We start from the raw sequence: 19,763 nt of genomic DNA, 5'->3' as shown, positions 1-19,763 counted from the left end.
CGTCCGTCTTCGTCATTAACTTTTACAAAAATCTTCTCCTCTGAAACTACTAAGCCAAATTTAACCATACTTGGCCATACTCATCATTGGGGTATCTAGTTTTAAAAATGTGTCCGATGACCAAGCCAACCAACCAAGATGGCTGCCATGGCTAAAAATAGAACATAGGGATAAAATGTATATTTCGGCTTATAACTCTGAAACAAAAGCATTTAGAGCAAATCTGACATGGGGTAAAATTGTTTATCAAGTCAAGATCTATCTGTCCTGAAATTTTCAGATGAATTGGACAACCAGTTGTTGGGTTGCTGCCTCTGAATTGGTAATTTTAAGGAAATTTTGCCGTTTTATGTTATTATCATGAATATTATTATAGATAGAGATCAACTGTAAACAGCAATAATGTTCAGCAAAGTAAGATCTACAAATAAGTCAACAAAACCAAAATGGTCAGTTGACCCCTTAAGGAGTTATTGCCCTTTATAGTCATTTTTTACCAATTTTTCGTAAATTTTGTTAACTTCTACAAAAATCTTCTACTCTGAAACTACTTAGCCAAACTTAGCCACAATCATTATTATGGTATCTAGTTAAAAAAATATGTGCGTTGCCAGCCAACCAACCAAGATGGCCACCAGGGCTAAAAATAGAACATAGGGGTAAAATGTAGATTTTGGCTTGTAACTCTGAAAGCAAAGCATTACGAGCAAATCTTTCAAGGTGTAAAATAGTTTATCAAGTCAATATCTATCTGCCCTGAAATTTTCAGATGAATTGGACAACTGGTTGTTGGGTTTCTGCCCCCCCCCCCCCCCCCCCCCCCCCCCCCAATTGGTATTTTTTTACGGAAATTTTGCCTCTAGTTTATGTTGATAAGCATGGCAGTTTTGCACCTAAACTAAAAGAAAACCATTTCAGATTTTTCATCTGGGCTTTCCTTTCTTGATGTGACATACTTTTTGAACCCGGTTCATTAATGCTACAATAAAGAACCTTATCAAAAATAAGGAAATTTGGGTCATTGATTTTAGTTTAATTGTACAAGCAACAAGCAAAAATTCCAACCTAAAGGTCCTACTCTCTTATAACTTCGGCTTCTCCGACCAATCAAAGTGTCTGTAAGCACTGAAGGGTAAAGATTGCGTAAATTGATCAGTGGGAAGTAAAATTAATATTGCATTGTCAATAAAGCATTCTGGACAATGGGAGATAACTCCAATTTTTAAAGATGACTTTAACTGACATCATTTATATTTTTAGAACAGATACGATTTTGGCACCTTGCAAAAGTTATGTAATTTTCTTGACATGTGTTACATTATTTTGTTACTTGAATATCTGAGGATATATTTACATTGATAAATATCTGTAAATGTTCATGGAATGGATTATAGAATTTTATGATCAATGCACTATATTTCGTGTATCAAAAAGGTTACTAACATAGGGTTTTGATTACATTTCATGCAATCTTTACCCAATAAAACTGACCATAACAAAATAGTCAATAGTGCTGAAAGAAGTGTTAGCCAATAAATCAACCCAAGGCACTGGCTCTTATCTTGAGATACATTATTATACTTTACATTGCTATTTTCATAACATTTTTACACAAGTTATAAATAACACACATGATATAATCAAACATTTTAATGTAAAACAAATCCTTAATGTCTACACACAGCGATCAAATTAACATGATAAAACATTGCGCATTTCAAAAGCCAGTTTAAATGTATTCAGAGCCATTATTTCTCCTCTAGGTTAACATTTTTGTAGCACTGTTTATGCTTTGCTCTTTTGATGGACTTGCATCTGTTTTCAGTACAAAAATAAAAAGGTTTAAATTCCTTAGTAAACCGTCCCAACAGGGATCCAGATGCATACTGGTTCATATTCTGACACAAAATTTGCAAATTAAGCTCAACTAACAATTTCTTTCACAAAACCTCATGGGTACCTGTAGTCAAGGTCGCAAAAAACACCTTCATTGGTTCACAGAATATGAATGAAACAAAATTGTGCGATGACATACAGATATATATCTTTATACCATGTAGGCAGGTTAAATTTTGATATTCATTAAACAACTCTTTATTTCAAATTTGCATACCAAACATTTAAAACCAGCTTTTGAATTGTGTTAATTAACAAGTGGTCTATCACATATGTGCTTAACAAAACAGTGGAATATAGAGTATTCAAACAAGTAACTACAATCTATCACACTTTCATTGTAAAAAAACAAAATTCAAAAAGAATAATTGTGGTCAGACTATTGCTGCTATAAATGGAGTAAGATCATTTCACTTTAATAAACTAAAAATAAAAAAAAAGGTACAATAGTCGAGTTGTGACAATAAGTTTTGTAATATCATTTATTCGTATGTGACTTCTGAATAACATTAACCTCTTTGACCATTTTTCTATGGTCTACTCATACTCGAGGTGGTACCTAACACTACAGGGAGATAACTCTGTAAAGTCAGCTAAACGTTTTAATTACATTGTGTTGTTCAGGGAATATTAAGCTTCTCCATGATCAAAATGAGTGTTTGTCAATCTGCTATATAACCAGTGTAATTTTTCTGATAAAACGGTTGGTTCAAATTTTTTAAAGTTTTTATATTTTAGTCAAAGGGTCAAAGTAAATACTTTGTCAAAATTTCAAAAAAATTAAACAAGCCAAATTAATTTTAGTTAAAGTGTTGGGTACCACCTTAACATGGTTAAGTTATCTGTAGAATATAAAACAATAGTGGTAACTTCTGTAGTAAATTTACATGAAGACTAACACCATATCAAGACTGCATTATAACTGCATGACGAACTTGCAGCTGGTTGATATCTTTGTTCAGAAAATAAAACAGACACATGCATGTCTGAAAACCCCAAAATCTGAATACTTGTACTTTTTAATTTCTGCATTAAAGTTGATACCAAAAAATCTGTGGTGGATCCATGGTGGGGGTTCTGTGGGTTGGAACAGGTCCTTTTTTTGATGACCAATGCATTTGAATGGGACATATTGTTGGAACCCCTCTCCCTTTATTCTTGGTTGGATACACTTCCTTTTTAAACTGACTTGATCCACCCCTGAAAATATTAGTATCATTTATATGTATTTATTTCTAAGGGAAACCTACCATCTAATGCATAGTATAAAATTATCACAACTCTGCTAAAAAATAAATCAAACTGTCATGTTCTGAGACAAATAAAGTGATTATGTGCTTAATAATTTTCTGTATATTCAGATAAATTGTCCATTTTTAAATATAAGGAATTTTTAAAGCTGTATATTTACATGCAATAATAACAGACATTTCATGTCTTTATAAAGCTTTACATCTGTATATATAATACAAGAAATGTGATATGACTCAAAGGTACAAAATATAAAATGTACATCTCTGGGAAAAAGAAAGAACAATAAGACAAAGTTCAAATGTATTTCTTTAACAATCCAAATTTTTAACAACCATCAAACAACACATTTTATCTAGCAAACTGTAGAGTCAACTCTTGAGTAAAACAGTATAAGCATTTTAAAAAGTTTAGGAAAAAATAACAAAAATGACTAAATTCTATAAAATGAGATTCATGCATAAACAAAAAACTTTATGTTTCTTTCATTTTTGAAATTGGTGCTCATTAAAAAGCTTTTTTTATTTTGAGGGAAATAAAATCTAGAAATATACTTATAAAGTTATTGAGGCACATCTAATCAAAAAAGTAAAAAATGTTCACAAATTCAAATTAAGATACAAAAAAAGTTTTATAGCATGTCTAAAATAATTCTTTTTTGGCTGAACAGATTTTTGAGGTCAATAGACACTTGCAAAATACACCTGTTTTCACTATTTTGATCTATTAAGCACCAATCCAAAACAACAAATCTGTTGAAAATATTTTGAATTTTGTAAAGGAGGTAGCTTTTTTTGATTGTATGACTCCTAAAAACATCAATAATTAAAGAAAGAAAAAACTACACTTTATGTAAAACACACATAACAATGTCTTAATATATTGACAAAGTCAGAATAAGGCTCCAGAGATTATTAAAAAGTGTATATAAACAAAAATGAAGCTTAGGTTGATGATAAAAAAAATATGTCAAATTTTACCAAGATACAATCCCTCAAACCTGAGATAGATGACATCCATCAGACATGCTAAAAACTGTCAAATTTTTAACAACTGAAGTCAAATAAATCTATTAGAATTAATAAAAAGTTATCAAAACTAAAAGATTTTATAAAACCTAACTTTGTTTATAAGGTCTATAACAATCGAATAAAACAAACCTAACTTATCAATGAGATCATTGAGAGACTTGCTAAAACTCAAGAATGAAAAACTTAATAAAAAATCTAAATAAAATAAGGAGTTTTGTCATTGTGGAACTAAATATTATGTATATATTTCATAAAGTGTCTGCAAACTCATCATGTAAAGAGTAAACCATAGTATGCCAAATTAAAAAAATAATGAATTGTCACTTTCCAAATTAACAAGACTTCACTGTTTTTTTTTTTAAATATTTCATCAATAAACCTTTTCATACATATACATATAATTTGATATGTTAATAAAGAAAAAGAAAAAGTAAAACACTAGAGAGATAACAATAATATAATAGTAATGTTACCCTGGATATAAGTTCATCCCTGATAAAAGACAAAACTTAAAAAAATATCCATATCACAGAAATATATATTTTAATTTTAACTAATTCTTGATTATATGTAAAATATTAGGAGTATAAAATTTAAAAAAGATTCATAACAGGTTAGTCATTTAAAAAGCCCTATTTTTCAAAAATAATCAAACATTTCCAATCTTTGGTTACACAATTTTTTCACACAAAACATGTATAAAATTTCATAATTCATCTACTTTACTAGCATTAAAAAATCTTGCATTACACAGGAAAGACCAAAGTTAACACAGTAGAAAGTTGTAACAGTATTATAACATCGCAATTTTGTGCTATAAAAAATATATTGGTTTCATGATTTTATAGATAAATGTTCTATCAAATATTTCCTTTTTTAATCAGCTTAAATTTCTTTAATACCTTTTTTATAAAGTAATAAAATAAAACAACGTTGGGAATGCTACAAGATAATTCAACTACATAAATAACCTTCTGAATAGCTAAACATTTAGAAATATCTTATTAACATTTTTATCCTTTTCATATCTTTGAGAAATCATATCTATTAAAATATAATTTTTTTAGCAACTGTATCTCAATGATGGTTATGCTTTTTGGTTTAGATGAATATTTTTTTAATTGGTTTTCATTACTTTCAATTTGAATGCAGCTTTCAAAATGTGTATCTAGTATTGAATTTCTTTCTCAAACAGTTTCACTCACACACTCAACAAACAAAACATTTACTTTGTATGGACTATTTCATACTATGAAAATGTCAAAATCTAATTTATTCAACAATTGTTTACATCTTCTAGCCACTCTTTAATCACTCTCACTCATAATATTAACTGATAAATCTGCACATATTTTGATTCATTTCATTTAACTGATAACACTGCACATAATTTGATTCATTTCATGTCTTCATTGAGATTCTTCAAAACTTTACAATGGGTGAATCTTTTCAATTTTGAGATCTACCAAAACTTTACAATGTGTGAATCTTTTCAGTTGTGAGATCTACCAAAATTTTACAATGTGTGAATCTTTTCAGTTTTGAGACCTTCCAAAACTTTACAATGTGTGAATATTTTCAGTTTTGAGATCTTCCAAAACTTTACAATGTGTGAATCTTTTCAGTTGCTTTGATTCCCTCTGCTTTTAGTCTTTCTAACATTGGCTTATACACATCTTTAGACATAGGTAACTGTACACCTTTCCTCTGAATTTCACCTGTAAGTATATAATTCATATTTTACATTTACTTCAGTGATGAGAAAATAAATCTACATTAATTTAAGACTTAATATTAAGCCTCAGTTTTCGTTGAGTGACCTATAGTTGTTAATTTCTGTGTCATTTGGTTTCTTGTGGAGAGTTATCTCATTGACAATCATACCACATCTTCTTTTTTATATGCATGCAAACTATAATAAATTGAAATTCGTTATTCACCTAAACCAACATAATCAACAAAATTGATATCCCACCAATAATAATGAAGCCACAGTTAAAGACTTAAAACATATTTTCTCTTCCTCAATTATCTGTTCAAAAATCTAATGCATTGTGGGGAATATTTCAAAAGTGAACACCAAAATGTTGTGACTGGTTAAAATCATCTTAAACAATGGATATTGAATCAATGATGTTACAGTATTTTTATTTTGGGGTACGAATGATAAAAACCCATAGTTCTTTAGATTTAACAAGAATGTGTCAAATCTCATGGGCCACTCACATTATCATTTTTTATGTTCAGTGGACAGTGAAATTGGGGTAAAAAATATAATTTAGCATTTAAATTAGAAAGATCATATCATAGGGAACGTGAGTACTAAGTTTCAAGTTGATTAGACATCATCTTCATCAAAAACTACCTTGACCAAAAACTTTAACCTAAAGCGGGACAGAAGGACGACTGAATGGACATATGGTACCACAGACAAACAGAGGCACAGACCAGAAAACATAATGCCCCTTTACTATCATAGGTGGGGGCATAAAAATGAGGATGATTTTAGCCTCAGATTTAGGATTTTGATAGAATAAAAACAGTAATTTATGTTTCAACATAATGATTGTTCTTTCTCTGCTGTTTTTCACAAGCTTTTATGGAACAATTTGTTCTGCCTCTGGTTTTTCAAGGTTTTATGGGTCAGATTATTAGGGCTCTCTGGATTTCCATGCTATTTAGAAAATAAACAATAATTTCATTACCATACTTCTTAGTTTTCAAGGTTATCACCATTTGGAATTGTAAGAAAACAAGAATGTGTCCCCGGTACATGGATGCCCCATCTGCACTTTTATTTTCTATGTTCAGTGGACCGTGACAATGGGATAAAATCTCTAATTTGGCATTTAAATTAGAACAATCAAATCATAGGGAACATGTTTCCTAAGTTTCAAGTTGATTGGACTTCAACTTCATCAAAAACTACCTTTACCAAAAACTTTAACCTGAAGCGGGACAGACAGACGGACAAACGATTGTGTGGACAGTACTACAGATGAACAGACCCACAAACCAGAGAACATAATGCCCCTCTACTATCCTAGATGGGCCATAAAAATGACCTATACATTTGGTCTGAAATGTGGATGATTTTAGCCTCAGATTTATGATTATGATAAAATGAAAACACTAATTAGTTTTTCAACATAATGATTGTTCTTTCTCTATTGTTTTTCATGAGCATTTATGGAACAGTTTGTTATGCCTCTAATTTTCCAAGGTTCTAAAGGTCAGATTGTTCGGGCTCTCTGTTTTTCCATGCTATTGAGATAACAAACATTAATTTCATTACTATACGTCTTAGTTTTCAAGGTTATCACCATTTGGAAATGTAAGATAAAATCACTGAGCACATATATTTCACCTAGTATTACCTACCATTTAATATCATCTCTGTTCCAATAGCTGTTGGATACCCAACTGTCTTTGCCATGGCTGAGTAACCATGGTAATCCCCATACACTGTCAGTCCAACTGTTCTCCTCTGTGTTGTGCCATCGGGCCACTCCACACCAATGTTATGATGCATCAATATCATGTCTCTCTCATTGGGTTCTTGAAAATTCAAATAGTTAAACACAAATGTAGGTATGTTTACAAGAACCGTTCACTTTTAAACAGTTAATATATTTATTAAGCATAGATTTTTTAAAGTGTGTCTGCACAGCACGTTTTATAAAGGAAATAAAATTTCCACAAATATAATGAGAAAAGAATTAATAAGTTTTCAAGGGTGACTCTATATGAAGTTTCTAATAAAATATGTACGTGTTTACCGTTATGCTAATTTCAGTACTATTGGCTATTGTGCAAGTTTTTATTGGCGAAGGAGACACTCCTTTTGACCCATGATTAAAAATTTGCATGTGTGTGAAGTAAACTTATTTTCATGTTGCATATATTTAACTAATATCTTTTAACAAGAATGTGTCCATAGTACACAGATGCCCCACTCCCACTATCATTTTCTATGTTCAGTGGACCGTGAAATTGGGGTCAAAACTTTAATTTGGAATTAAAATTAGAAAGATCATATCATAGGGAACATGTGTACTAAGTTTCAAGTTGATGTAACTTTAACTTCATCAAAAACAACATTGACCAAAAACTTTAACCTGAACTTTGCACTATCATTTTCTATGTTCAGTGGACCATGAAATTGGGGTCAAAACTATAATTTGGCATTAAAATTAGAAAGATCATATCATGGGGAACATGTGTATTAAGTTTCAAGTTGATTGGACTTCAGCTTCATCAAAAACTACCTCGACCAAAAACTTTAACCGGACGGACGAACGGAGACACAGACGGACTGACAGACGAACGGAGTCACAGACCAGAAAACATAATGCCCCTCTACTATCGTAGGTGGGGCATAATAAAAGAGCTTCTTCACATCTGTACATGTTATGACTTACCATATGCTAATTTTTTAGCCAGATAATGACATAACGTGTCTATGGGGGTTCCTTTCTTATCAATGACTTGATCATCAAGTAATCCAAGACTGTAAAGCATAAAAAAAATAATTTATAATTTTGTTTAAATCTTTTCAATAAAAACTACTGTACTAGCAATTATTTCAACTTTACCTACATATTGTTACAGGCGGGCGAGTAGGGGTCGAGTGTACTTTTAATTCCGTATGATTGCTTATTGATAGTGCTCCTTTACTTAGTCTTGTTTTGAGTGTAGTTTGTTGACTCCAGCCTAATCATATATAAAATGATGAATCCAGCATAAAAGAATGACTTTTATTCTTTTCCAGTATGCATATATATCTCAATAAATAACTCATGCATATATCAGTATATATAACATAGTATAACCATAAATTAGAATAGTAAGATGCTGGCCTTCCAAACCCCAGATGTAACTTTAATATACAGATTTACAAGACTTTATCCTATCAATCATACAATAATGAGAGAATGAAATATACTTATTTCATTAAATTACGATATTAGAAAGTTGTCAACGTGGTGGGACATCGTATCTTTACATCTTTAATAATTGTATAATTTGCCAAAAACTGCTATTAGAAATTGTAAACATTGAACTGGTTCCGCATCTTGTCTATATATGAAGCCACTTCCTGTTGAAGACCTGCTTAAGCGGGAATATTTATAAAAAACGGTATTTGGTTCCTGGACGTCCTTATGTAAGCTTTAAGTTTAATATTCCAAAAGATGTAAAAAGATAAATATAGACTTGAAATGCTATCACATAGCTTAAGGTAAAATAGCTTTATATCGAAATGCATCCTGTACCTAAATAACTTTGTTGACTTTAAGGGTTGTTTTGTTTATTGTTCTGCTCTGCTTGATAGCCAGATACGATACGCCAAAGTGCTAGTGCGACAGTTGAATTTTACCGCTATGTCAACTTAATAATTTGATAGACGTTATGTTAAATGTTATGTTATCTGATAAAATTGGTACTAATTATAAAAATATGCAATTTGATCTCCCCAAATTGAGTTTGCCAAAGTTGTCTTAATGTATAAAATCATCTAAGACCGTTATTTTTTAGGTTTTCTGATATTGATCCCAATAAAATTTAGAAATATAAAATGTGTTGTTTCTTTGTGATAATTCTCAATACCCATTTATAACAATATATATATTGAAGTACAAATAATGTATTTACAAATTTGTATGTTTGGGTTTGAACGTCAAAAATAGCAAATTAAGATCCAATAAAAGATGATTTTTTTACAGATTGTTTTGTGATAAAAATATAATGAGAATATATCTTATAACCTTGTAGTCTGTAGAATAAAAAAAAAAACTCAATAAAGAATTGCTGAAAATATATCTATTAAAGTTTCTCAACCTTCATGAGCATATGTACAAGCTATAGGTATTCTTTAGATTTTATTTTTTTTTAATTTAACTTTCAACAACACTACTTACTCAATTATTGTCTGCAACTTTTTTTCTGAATGTCCAACCCTTTCAAATACCATATCTTTCACCGAATCATAAAATGTATCTGGTGATTTACCCATCACATCACAAACATAAGATTTCTGAAAAAAAAAACACAAAAAAAACATAATTATTTACTGACTTGAAAAATGGCAACAGTCCTTTTGAGCCAATTACTGTTTTTCAGGGGTATCATTTGTGCCAAATTTTATTTTCCAATTGTATTAATTGCGCCAATATTCAGAGCACATTTGCACCAATTTACCTGTACACATATTTATTATAAATATTAATGATTAATACATATTATTCAAATTTTTAGCTGAAAAGTATCATTTGTTCGGAGATATTTCACTATGAAGATGAGCATTTGGAGAGAAATTACTTATAACGTATAAGACAGTCAATGTACAGAGAGAGAATAAAACTTATTGCTTTGCTGAATATTTAATACAAGATATGCCAAAAGAGAATAAAATAGAAGGTTTTGCTGATTATGTTTTAGCCACATATGTTCGTGACGCAGTGCTTTGTTTCCACCATGAGTATTGGCTGAAACTATCTACTGCAAGACGTACCAGTAATGGAGCAGGAATTATTATGAGCTGCTTTATGCATTTCACCCTTCAATGTTTGTGTTTTTGGACAATAAAGTGAAGTTACAGGCTACTACATACATTAAATTGGGAAGTACCCATGCAGTAGTAAGAAGATGATATGTTTCAATAAAAGAAACATTTGCTGTGTAAACTGACGGTTCAAAGCCTGAATAAAGGAGAAGGTAAGTCATTTATGTTCTAATTGGCGCAATCATATGTTGTATTTTTGGCGCAAATGATACCATATAATTTTAAAACAGTTGGCGCAAACTAGCATTGAAGAAAAAAAGATGTGGTGCAAAAGGACGCATTTCTGGCGCAAATGGATCTCTCCCGAAAAAAAAATGACTTATGAAAAATATTATCAGACTTGTAGACCTTGATAAGAAAATGTACTGGCAATTTTAAGGAATAGACTTCTAAAGGAGACAGAATGTCAATCTGAGTCTTACATATATATCAGTGGTCATTGGTTTCTGCTTTGAATAGCTCATGATAATAAGGCTTAACTGTTTTAATGCATGATAATATTTCAAGAAAATTTTCTCAAATAAACTGATTTCAATTTGGTCACTTTTTGTCCTTATAAAATTTTCCAATGATTTTCCCAAAAAACTGTGAAAACTGGCATACATGAATTAAAAAAATATAGTACTTTCTGTATTGCTATTTTTCCAACATAAGGTTCATCTATTTTTATCATGTCAGTATTCAATTGTTCTTGAAACAATTGAAGGATTGCAAAGATCATATTGTTACAATGTAAGGTGTTAAAATTGGGAGAGAAAAAAAGATAAAAATAAAGAAACCCATTGTTCTACTGATTTTTCAACTTATGACAAGAAATATAATTCTGAACAATAATTTACTAAATAAGATAAAATAATTACCCATGTCATGTCAGGTCCTTTAGGATGAAGAGCAGAACTTTCATCTGAACTAAGTAGGTTAAGATCAACCAGACCTTGAATTACATCACAGAATCCCTGCAAATATAAGGGTCAATAAGAATGTCTCTTTAGAGATTTTGGTTAGGAAATCAATCCAAATGAACATGTCAATTACTTTTTAATTTTGTTAAACATGATTCTAACTTTAAGTATCTTTAAAGTAAAACTTTATTTTTTAAATGTTTGTATTGTGGCAAGCTGACTGGATTTAGTTATGTCTCAAGAAATAAGAACATTGTTCAGCAAACGGGATACATTAAATGTGAAAAAATTAAAAATATCCCATTTCCAGATATGTACGGATTATCAGGTTTTCTCCATGTTGATATTGTAAAATATCAGCTGTGAGTCACAACAGGAAGCTTTTTGTTGAGTGAAAATCATAAACTTAAAAGTTAAAAATAATTTGGAAAAACCCAGTCACAAGAGTACAAATAATCTTTTAAGAGCCCAAATAAAAGGTACATAACTCATGATTACAGAAAGGTACATAACTCTTAATAACAGAAATATTTACCTTGTATCTTATAGTTCCTCTCAACATAGTTTTAGCTGACTCAATACCATATAGTGAAGTATATTTTGTGGAATCTCTGTTGGGGATACCTTCCAAGTTAAATCCAGGCAAAAATGTCAAGTCTTCTGGTGCATCCAATAACCCACCACTAGGAATCTCAATTTTCTGTAATAGTTAGAAAATATATTTACTGATCTGCATGGAAAATATATGATCCTGTTATACACATACATGCATTTGTATGCATACAAATTATCTTTTTAGAAAACAAGACTGAAATAGCCTCCATACACATTGAGAATGATTTTTACAGAAAAAACAGTAATTTGTTATTCTCTAATTTCATGCTTTTTTCACATTTCTCAATCAGTGAGAGAAAAAACTTTCTCGGCAAGAGATTGGTTGTTATGTTATTTAATTCTGACGACAAATTTTCTTGGTTTCTTCCGAATTTCCTATTGTAATGTCATGAAAAAAGATGACCATGTCTGATGACATCATATTTAATGTAGACAACTTTCTGCAAATCTTTGAAAAGGAAGGATAAACTTTGCTTAGAAGATCATCTAAAAATCATTAGAGAAACAGATTCCATCACTATATATCATGTATTACAATATTTGTCCTCTATCAACAGTTACCCTTTTGATTATTTCAAAAGCTCAGTAAGCCTCGCGCTTTAAATATTAAAATTAACTATCTCAAGCAGAGAAAAATTGTAAGAATCTTGATGCAGTGGTTTAAATCTATTTTTCTACCAAGGATGTGCTATTAAATGTGGAATAATATAATTATCATATAGTTACTGACATAAAGCAGTGTCTCAATCATACTTCAGTGATTGTTGTCTGTTTATGTAGTTCATAAGTGTTTCTCGTTTTTCGTTTTTATATAGATTAGACTGTTGGTTTTCTCTTTTGAATGGTTTTACACTAGTAATGTTTGGGGTCTTTTGCTTGGGGCCTTTTATAGCTTGCTATTCGGTGTGAGCCAAAGCTGTGTGTTGAAGGCCGTACCTTGACCTATAATGGTTTACTTTTATAAATTGTTACTTGGATGGAGAGTTGTCTCATTGGCACTTATACCACATCTTCCTATATCTATTGTATGTCAAACTATTTAAATGACTATTGAAAAACTCTTTTCATAATTTCATATTTATATATATTAAGATCTTTCTTCCTCAAGTAAAATACATGTACTGTACAGTTGTAATAAGGGAAAACATTAATTACCTTGCCATCTTTTAGATATGTTGCTCCCGCTAGGCAATTCTTCAACACACCTATTGGGAACCAACTATAACAAAGAAAGGAAATATTACATTCTGTTGATTCATTAATTTTCATGTTATTTTTAAGGATTGAGGAAAAGTTGTGTTTTTGTGTATATTTTGTTTCATGGTTTTGATAATTCTGCATACCAGCAAATAATTTAATTTTGGATGTAACCCTTCTTCTGATTGGCTGACTTTGTTATGTTTATCAGCTCATAGACCTAATTTTGTCATGTGACCCTGACGTCATCAACGTTTTTTCATGGATTACTCCGGTTTAAAATTGAATTTAGAATTAAATTATAAGAAATGACTGTAATATTTTTTCTGTCTATTTGAAATAACATAAAAAATGTGGTGCACCCTTTAAAATAACCCGCTACACAGGTTATTTAGTGTGCACCACATTTTTTATGTTATTTCTTCATAGACAGAAAAAATATTATTCTTTCCTTAAATATAGAATTTGTAAGTTTGTTGAACATTCAAATCCATAGCTCACCTTTACTCATAAAATCTTAAATCAAAGCGCTGTAAGCACTGTAGGCAGTTAACCAAAAATCAAGGCAAACATAATTATGAAAACTGTGGCAATGTTGCTTCAATTTTTTTTTAAAAGATTTAAAAGAACAAACATTAAACATTCATATATAATTGTACATTTATGTTCATTTAATGAATTAATCATTAAGGCAAATAATTCATATGTTATCAAGGTTTTCAATAGCAACGTATACATCAAGTATATTTTTTTTCGTGGTCATGAGTCTTGAGTCAGCAGTGGTACAAATTCGCAATGATTGCAGTTCTTCTAGTTGATCGTAATTGTTAGTATTAGTCGACTGTTTGTAGTTCAAGTTGACTTTAGTACGAGCTTGTAAAAGTATGAATGGACTTGCTTCCCTGGAAAGAAAACTGAGTTTGTGTTCTACAGTACAAAAGTTATGAGACACAAATCAGACAAATGTTTACTACTACAGGGATCAATGGTGAGGTCTGACTGACCTGTCTATAGTAAATGTAAATGACTCCCACCTTCACCCCAAGTCCATGATGTCTAAGTTTGGAATAAAATGACAGGTGTTAGATCTAGCAAAGTGATATGCATATGTGACGCCTATGAGATTGACCTTGTATGTCATTCAATCTTATTGAAATGAACAAACAGGAATGAATATGGTTTAGGATTTGGTATCTCAATCTTTTACAAGTTCTCAAAACACACACAAGAGGGTGTGGGGTGACCCTAGGGACTACCCCTATTTTTCATTTGATTTTTTATATTGTCCCATACATGAATATATATGGTTTAGGGGTGGGGATCTCGACCATTATCAAGTTTTCAAACAGGAGGGGGTAGGGGACCCCAGTGACTTCCCCTATACTTCATTTGATTTGTTATATTGTCCAGTACATGAATATATATGGTTTAGGGGTGGGGATCTCATCTGTTTCCAAGTTATCAAACAGGATTGGGTAGGGTGACCCTTAGGACTCTCCCTATATTTCATTTGATTAGTTCTTTTGTCCCATACATGAAAATATATGGTTTAACTTAAAGGTGGGGATCTCGACTGTTTCCAAGTTCTCAAACAACAGGAGGGGTGGGGTGACCGCAGGGACTCCCCCTATAATTTATTTGATTTGTTATTTACTCCCATACATGAGTATATATGTTTAAGGGGTGAGGATCTCGACTGTTTCCAAGTTCTCAAACAGGAGGGTGCAGTGACCCTAGGGACTCCCCCTATAATTCATTTGATTTGTTATATTGTCCAATACATGAATATATATGGTTTATGGGTGGGGATCTCAACTGTTTTCAAATTCTCAAACAGGCCGAGGGGTAGAGTGGCCCCACGAACTCCACCTATATTTCATATGATTTGTTATATTGTCCCATATATGAATATATATGGTTTAGGGGTGGGGATCTCGACCGTTTCCAAGTTCTCAAACAGGAGGGGTGGGATGACCCACAGGGACTCCCCCTATATTTCATTTGATTTATTATATTGTCCCGTACATGAATAAATATGGTTGAGGGATGGGGATCTCGACTGTTTCCAAGTTCTAAAGCAGGAGGTGGTGGGTGACCCTAGGGACTTCACCTATATTTCATTTGATTAGTTATATAGTCCCATACATGAATGTATATGGTTGAGAAGTGGGGATCTCATCTGTTTCAAAGTTATCAAACAGGAGGGGGTAGAGTGCCCCAAAGGACTCCACATACTTATCATATTATTTGCTTACATTCAGGTATCATATAATCTAGTTGCACTATGTGTGTAAAATAAGAAACTTCCAGCTATTTTAACTGACCCATCAAAATTGAGAAAAAAAAATACCCATTGAAATTGCAGTAAAATGTTTACACTTTAAAAGCCTCTAACTTGCTTTACCAATATTTATTACTGATTAATAAAATTTATACTGTCACAAGGACCATATGTATTGTTAGATATACTGTTTCTAGCTGTCACAAAGTATTGGGATTTTGACATTAAAATTTGTCAAAAAGTAATTTTGAGTTTCAGTACAAAATATTTTCTGTTTTTTTATTCTTTTACATATATCTTTTGGTTTTCAATTCTAGTGTTTATATTTATTTACCATGCAAAGATGTATTTTGTCATCTGTCTGATTTTTTTAAAAGTTGATCGCAAAAACCCGGAGTTACCCATATCCGCTTCCGGAATCGGATCCGATATTGTAATTTTCTTCTCATGTCAGCCATTTTGTTTTCAATGTTGTTTTTGTCAGTTACGATTTTACTCGAATTTACACATTATTTGTCGGCGATTTTCTGTATAAAGCTAGCGGTTGAACAAAATGAATATCGCTGTCATGAATAATAATGCTAAAAACAAGTTTTGAGATCATTTATTAGGAGACTTTGGTAAAAAGGTTTGCAAAGTTATTTTTTTATTTCCTCTCAAGTCGGGCATATCGAGCGTAGCTAGTAAACCAAGTCGAAAGTCCGACTGCAAAAGTGGAAGGTCGTAGACCTCGGACAACCGCTAATTTGAACCCCTGCCTCCAAATTGAAATGATACAAAAATTTCGTCTTATAATTTAAAATTGCCGCCAACAGCATGAACAGTGGAACTTATTTTACGACTACTGACGTAGTTGACTACGTATTGACGACACACAATATTCCTACGACTTTTGCCATTTGGGAAATCTAAACTACTTGTCTTTAGAGATTTTCGGTGATTAAACATTTCATACATTTGTTCTTTGACAGCTTAGCCAAAATCTCAGGGGATAATAAACTACATAAAGATTCCTAATGTGCCCTACTTCCTATGTGCAACTTCAAAACTTTTGGATAATTCGACGATCGTTTAAGGTTTTTCTGGTCATATTTTTTGTAATCAAGAATTAAAAGTATGAAAAACTGTCCAATTAGTTATAAATAACATATCATCCAGCTAGATAATAACAATGGCACATATTTCAGCATTTATTGGGTAGAACACAAATCTAGGGTGCTCGCATAAGGCAGCTTAACTGCCTAAAAATTGGATTCCAACAACAATAATCACATTAAAAAAGAAGCAGTTTATATTGTTCAATTGAAAATAATAAAGAATGAACGAAGAAATGTCATAGTAATACTAAAGAAAATTGAAATCAGAAATTGCATACCTGAATTTATACATCAAAGGTGAGTCTGAATGTTCAGGGGCAGGTAACCCTCCACACCAAGAAATGTAAGAAGTAATCTGAAATCAGAAAGCAAAGCCAAGTTTAACAGAACGTTAAAAAGATAAGTAAGACTGTATTTTTTATTGAAAATAGCAGAGACAAGATGAGTGGGAAAATGCTTTACTGTTTTGTTTAATTATAACTACTAAAACTGAAGAAACTATTATATTCTAGTATAACTGTCATTAATAGAAATAAATACTCTTATCCACTGAAGACTTTTATTGTTATAGTGCAATTACTCAGCTTTATCACTGGGCCTCAGTGGCAGAGTGGTCTAAGTAGTAACACTAGCCTGTCAATACTGAGGTTGTAAGTTTGTTATTTTTTTAAGTTCATAATACCAATGTAATTATATACTACCCTCTGCTTGAATATCATGGATTTTATCACTAAACTGTCATTCCACCTGTCCACGCACCGTGGAAGTTTAAATGTAAAATTCATAATTTTGTATTATATACTTTGTTGGGTGCCTGTCTCATTGACAATAATCTCAAATGTCTGTCCTAAACATCCTGTTTTTTTTTAAAGAAACTGCATTGATTAGCCACTGTTTATGACAGTTGTACCCTATCTAATCAATAATGTAAAAAGTTTACTAGTATGAAATTAAGTAGCATGTCCTGTTAAATATGTAGAAAAATACCTTTCCTCCACTGGACTTGACATCATCAAAACATTCCATAGCTAACATGTGATCAATACCTGGATCAACACCAATCTCATTCAAAATTGTAATCCCTGCATCAACAGCACTGTGTATAAATATGTTATTATAAGTTAGTTTCTGTATTGTAAAAATTAACTAATTGTTGAACACCTATTTTGAAATAATTCATTCAGTAATATTTTAAAGAAAAATGCTTGATTTTTGTCTTTTCAGTTGAGTTCAATGAGCCCAATTTGTATGTAAAATCGACCAAAATCTCTGACATAGCTAAGTTACTGTATCTAACCCTTGAGGACGCATTTTATAAAATCTGGAAAATTGGAAACATTCATTCTTTTCACTCTGGTGATAAACATTTAAAACGTGTATTCATAAATTTTCTTAGATAAGAAACATAGGTGTTATATTTCAACTGTTTAATGTATTAAGAATTAAGCCTTTCATAAATTTAAAAATACTAACTCTTGGTGCAGATCTTGCATCTCTGGTGATACATAACTAGCAGTGACCATATTTCTTTTGTGCTTGATACACAGCTTGGCTACTTCAGGATGTAGTGGTCCTGGTAACAAGCTGTAAACAACACATCATAATTAATTCTACATGTTAAATGGAGTTTTATATTCTAACAAAGTTTGTTACTTTTCTAAGAAACCTATGATGTATATACTGCCCTATAATTAGTTCAACCCATCTTTTTTTTTTTTAAATATGAGAAAAATTTAAAATCATGAATTAATATAATAGAAAACAAGGCCTTTATAACAATAGCGTTTGTGGAGATAACTACTTATTTAGACAAAGATTTAGTTTGACAGATGATACTGTACACATTTAATAATTGGATACAGCATAATTACATACTGCAGATTCATTTATTTTCTTCATTGGTACCAATTTTAGTGCATTAAGATGAAATTGTATTTTCATGAATAATTGATGTTGTGTCTTTTATATGTCTGCATTTAAACTTTTAGAAAATTCATACTTCATTGCAAAATTAAGAATTTTTTGAAAATTATTTTCATTTCCTATTTTCTCTGTTTATAAATCTGAGCGTAAAATATTTATATCATCATACCTTATTACAATGTCATGTTCTTGAACAAGATGTTCGAATTCTTCATTCTTTCTTGATACATCCAATAACAACATTTCATTCTGTGGGTACTGCTTTGATAAATTATCCAATTCAGCTTTAAATTTGGATGCTAAAATCAACAACTATTTATTAAACATGCGAAACTTTCTCTAATATTTTGATGTAGTCATCATAATTCTTTAACTATGTAGAAAATTGTAGATTAATGAAGACTGAATATGTGTTATTTCTTCTGTCGTGGTTTAAGAACTTGATTCGTTTATCAAAAAAAAAAAAAATGGAGAATGGAAACATTGGAATGTATCAAAGAGACAACAAGCCAACCAAAGAGTTAACCCAAATGATATTTAAGAAATAATTCATGGGGGCTTGAATATATCGTGATTTTACCACGGGTTGGCCCTTTATGACAAATATTTTACTCCTGAGCGATAGCGAGGGGTAAAATATCGGCATAAAGGGACAACCCGTGGTAAAATCTAGATATATTCAAGCCCCCATGAATTATTTCGATTCTGATAGGATACATACGGCAATTCTTTTGGATCGAAGCGCTCTAGGTGTAGGCAAATATTTGCCGTTCCCATAAATAAACGCACTAATAAACTAGCGTAAAAGAACGGAGCAAACTTCATTAGTGACATGCTTAAACTATTTAAAATAATGTATTTAGACAGTTTTGGATGAATTTGAATGATAATTTATTTATATGTCTTATATGATGTACAATAAAGGGCTTTTGCCACATTTTAGCATCATTTGTGTATGTTTCCTTGTGATGATTTTCGGATTCACAAGCGTGTATTTTCCCGTAAAAT

At 31.2% G+C, this 19,763-nt stretch overlaps 1 protein-coding gene across 2 annotated transcripts in view; it reads right to left on the bottom strand.

Annotated features, from left to right (window-relative positions):
- Window positions 1–1,635: 1,635 nt before the first annotated feature.
- The window catches only part of LOC143073428 (alpha-aminoadipic semialdehyde synthase, mitochondrial-like), a 39,633-nt gene continuing 21,505 nt past the window's right edge, over window positions 1,636–19,763 (bottom strand). For both annotated transcript variants that reach the window (XM_076248977.1, XM_076248984.1), the window contains exons 13-23: window positions 18,925–19,054; window positions 18,306–18,416; window positions 17,820–17,928; window positions 17,111–17,187; window positions 13,413–13,476; window positions 12,178–12,342; window positions 11,601–11,696; window positions 10,097–10,212; window positions 8,600–8,688; window positions 7,560–7,736; window positions 1,636–5,896 (exon numbers count right to left, since the gene is read on the bottom strand). In XM_076248977.1, coding sequence (XP_076105092.1) covers window positions 5,781–5,896; window positions 7,560–7,736; window positions 8,600–8,688; window positions 10,097–10,212; window positions 11,601–11,696; window positions 12,178–12,342; window positions 13,413–13,476; window positions 17,111–17,187; window positions 17,820–17,928; window positions 18,306–18,416; window positions 18,925–19,054 — 1,250 coding nt within the window. In that variant the 3' untranslated portion in view covers window positions 1,636–5,780. The remainder of the gene's footprint in view (window positions 5,897–7,559; window positions 7,737–8,599; window positions 8,689–10,096; window positions 10,213–11,600; window positions 11,697–12,177; window positions 12,343–13,412; window positions 13,477–17,110; window positions 17,188–17,819; window positions 17,929–18,305; window positions 18,417–18,924; window positions 19,055–19,763) is intronic.

The sequence above is a fragment of the Mytilus galloprovincialis genome, chromosome 1, assembly GCF_965363235.1.
Source record: "Mytilus galloprovincialis chromosome 1, xbMytGall1.hap1.1, whole genome shotgun sequence".
Taxonomy (NCBI): Eukaryota; Metazoa; Mollusca; class Bivalvia; order Mytilida; family Mytilidae; genus Mytilus; species Mytilus galloprovincialis.
Note: the sequence above shows the minus strand (reverse complement) of the source record. Positions and strands in the feature narration are given on the sequence as shown.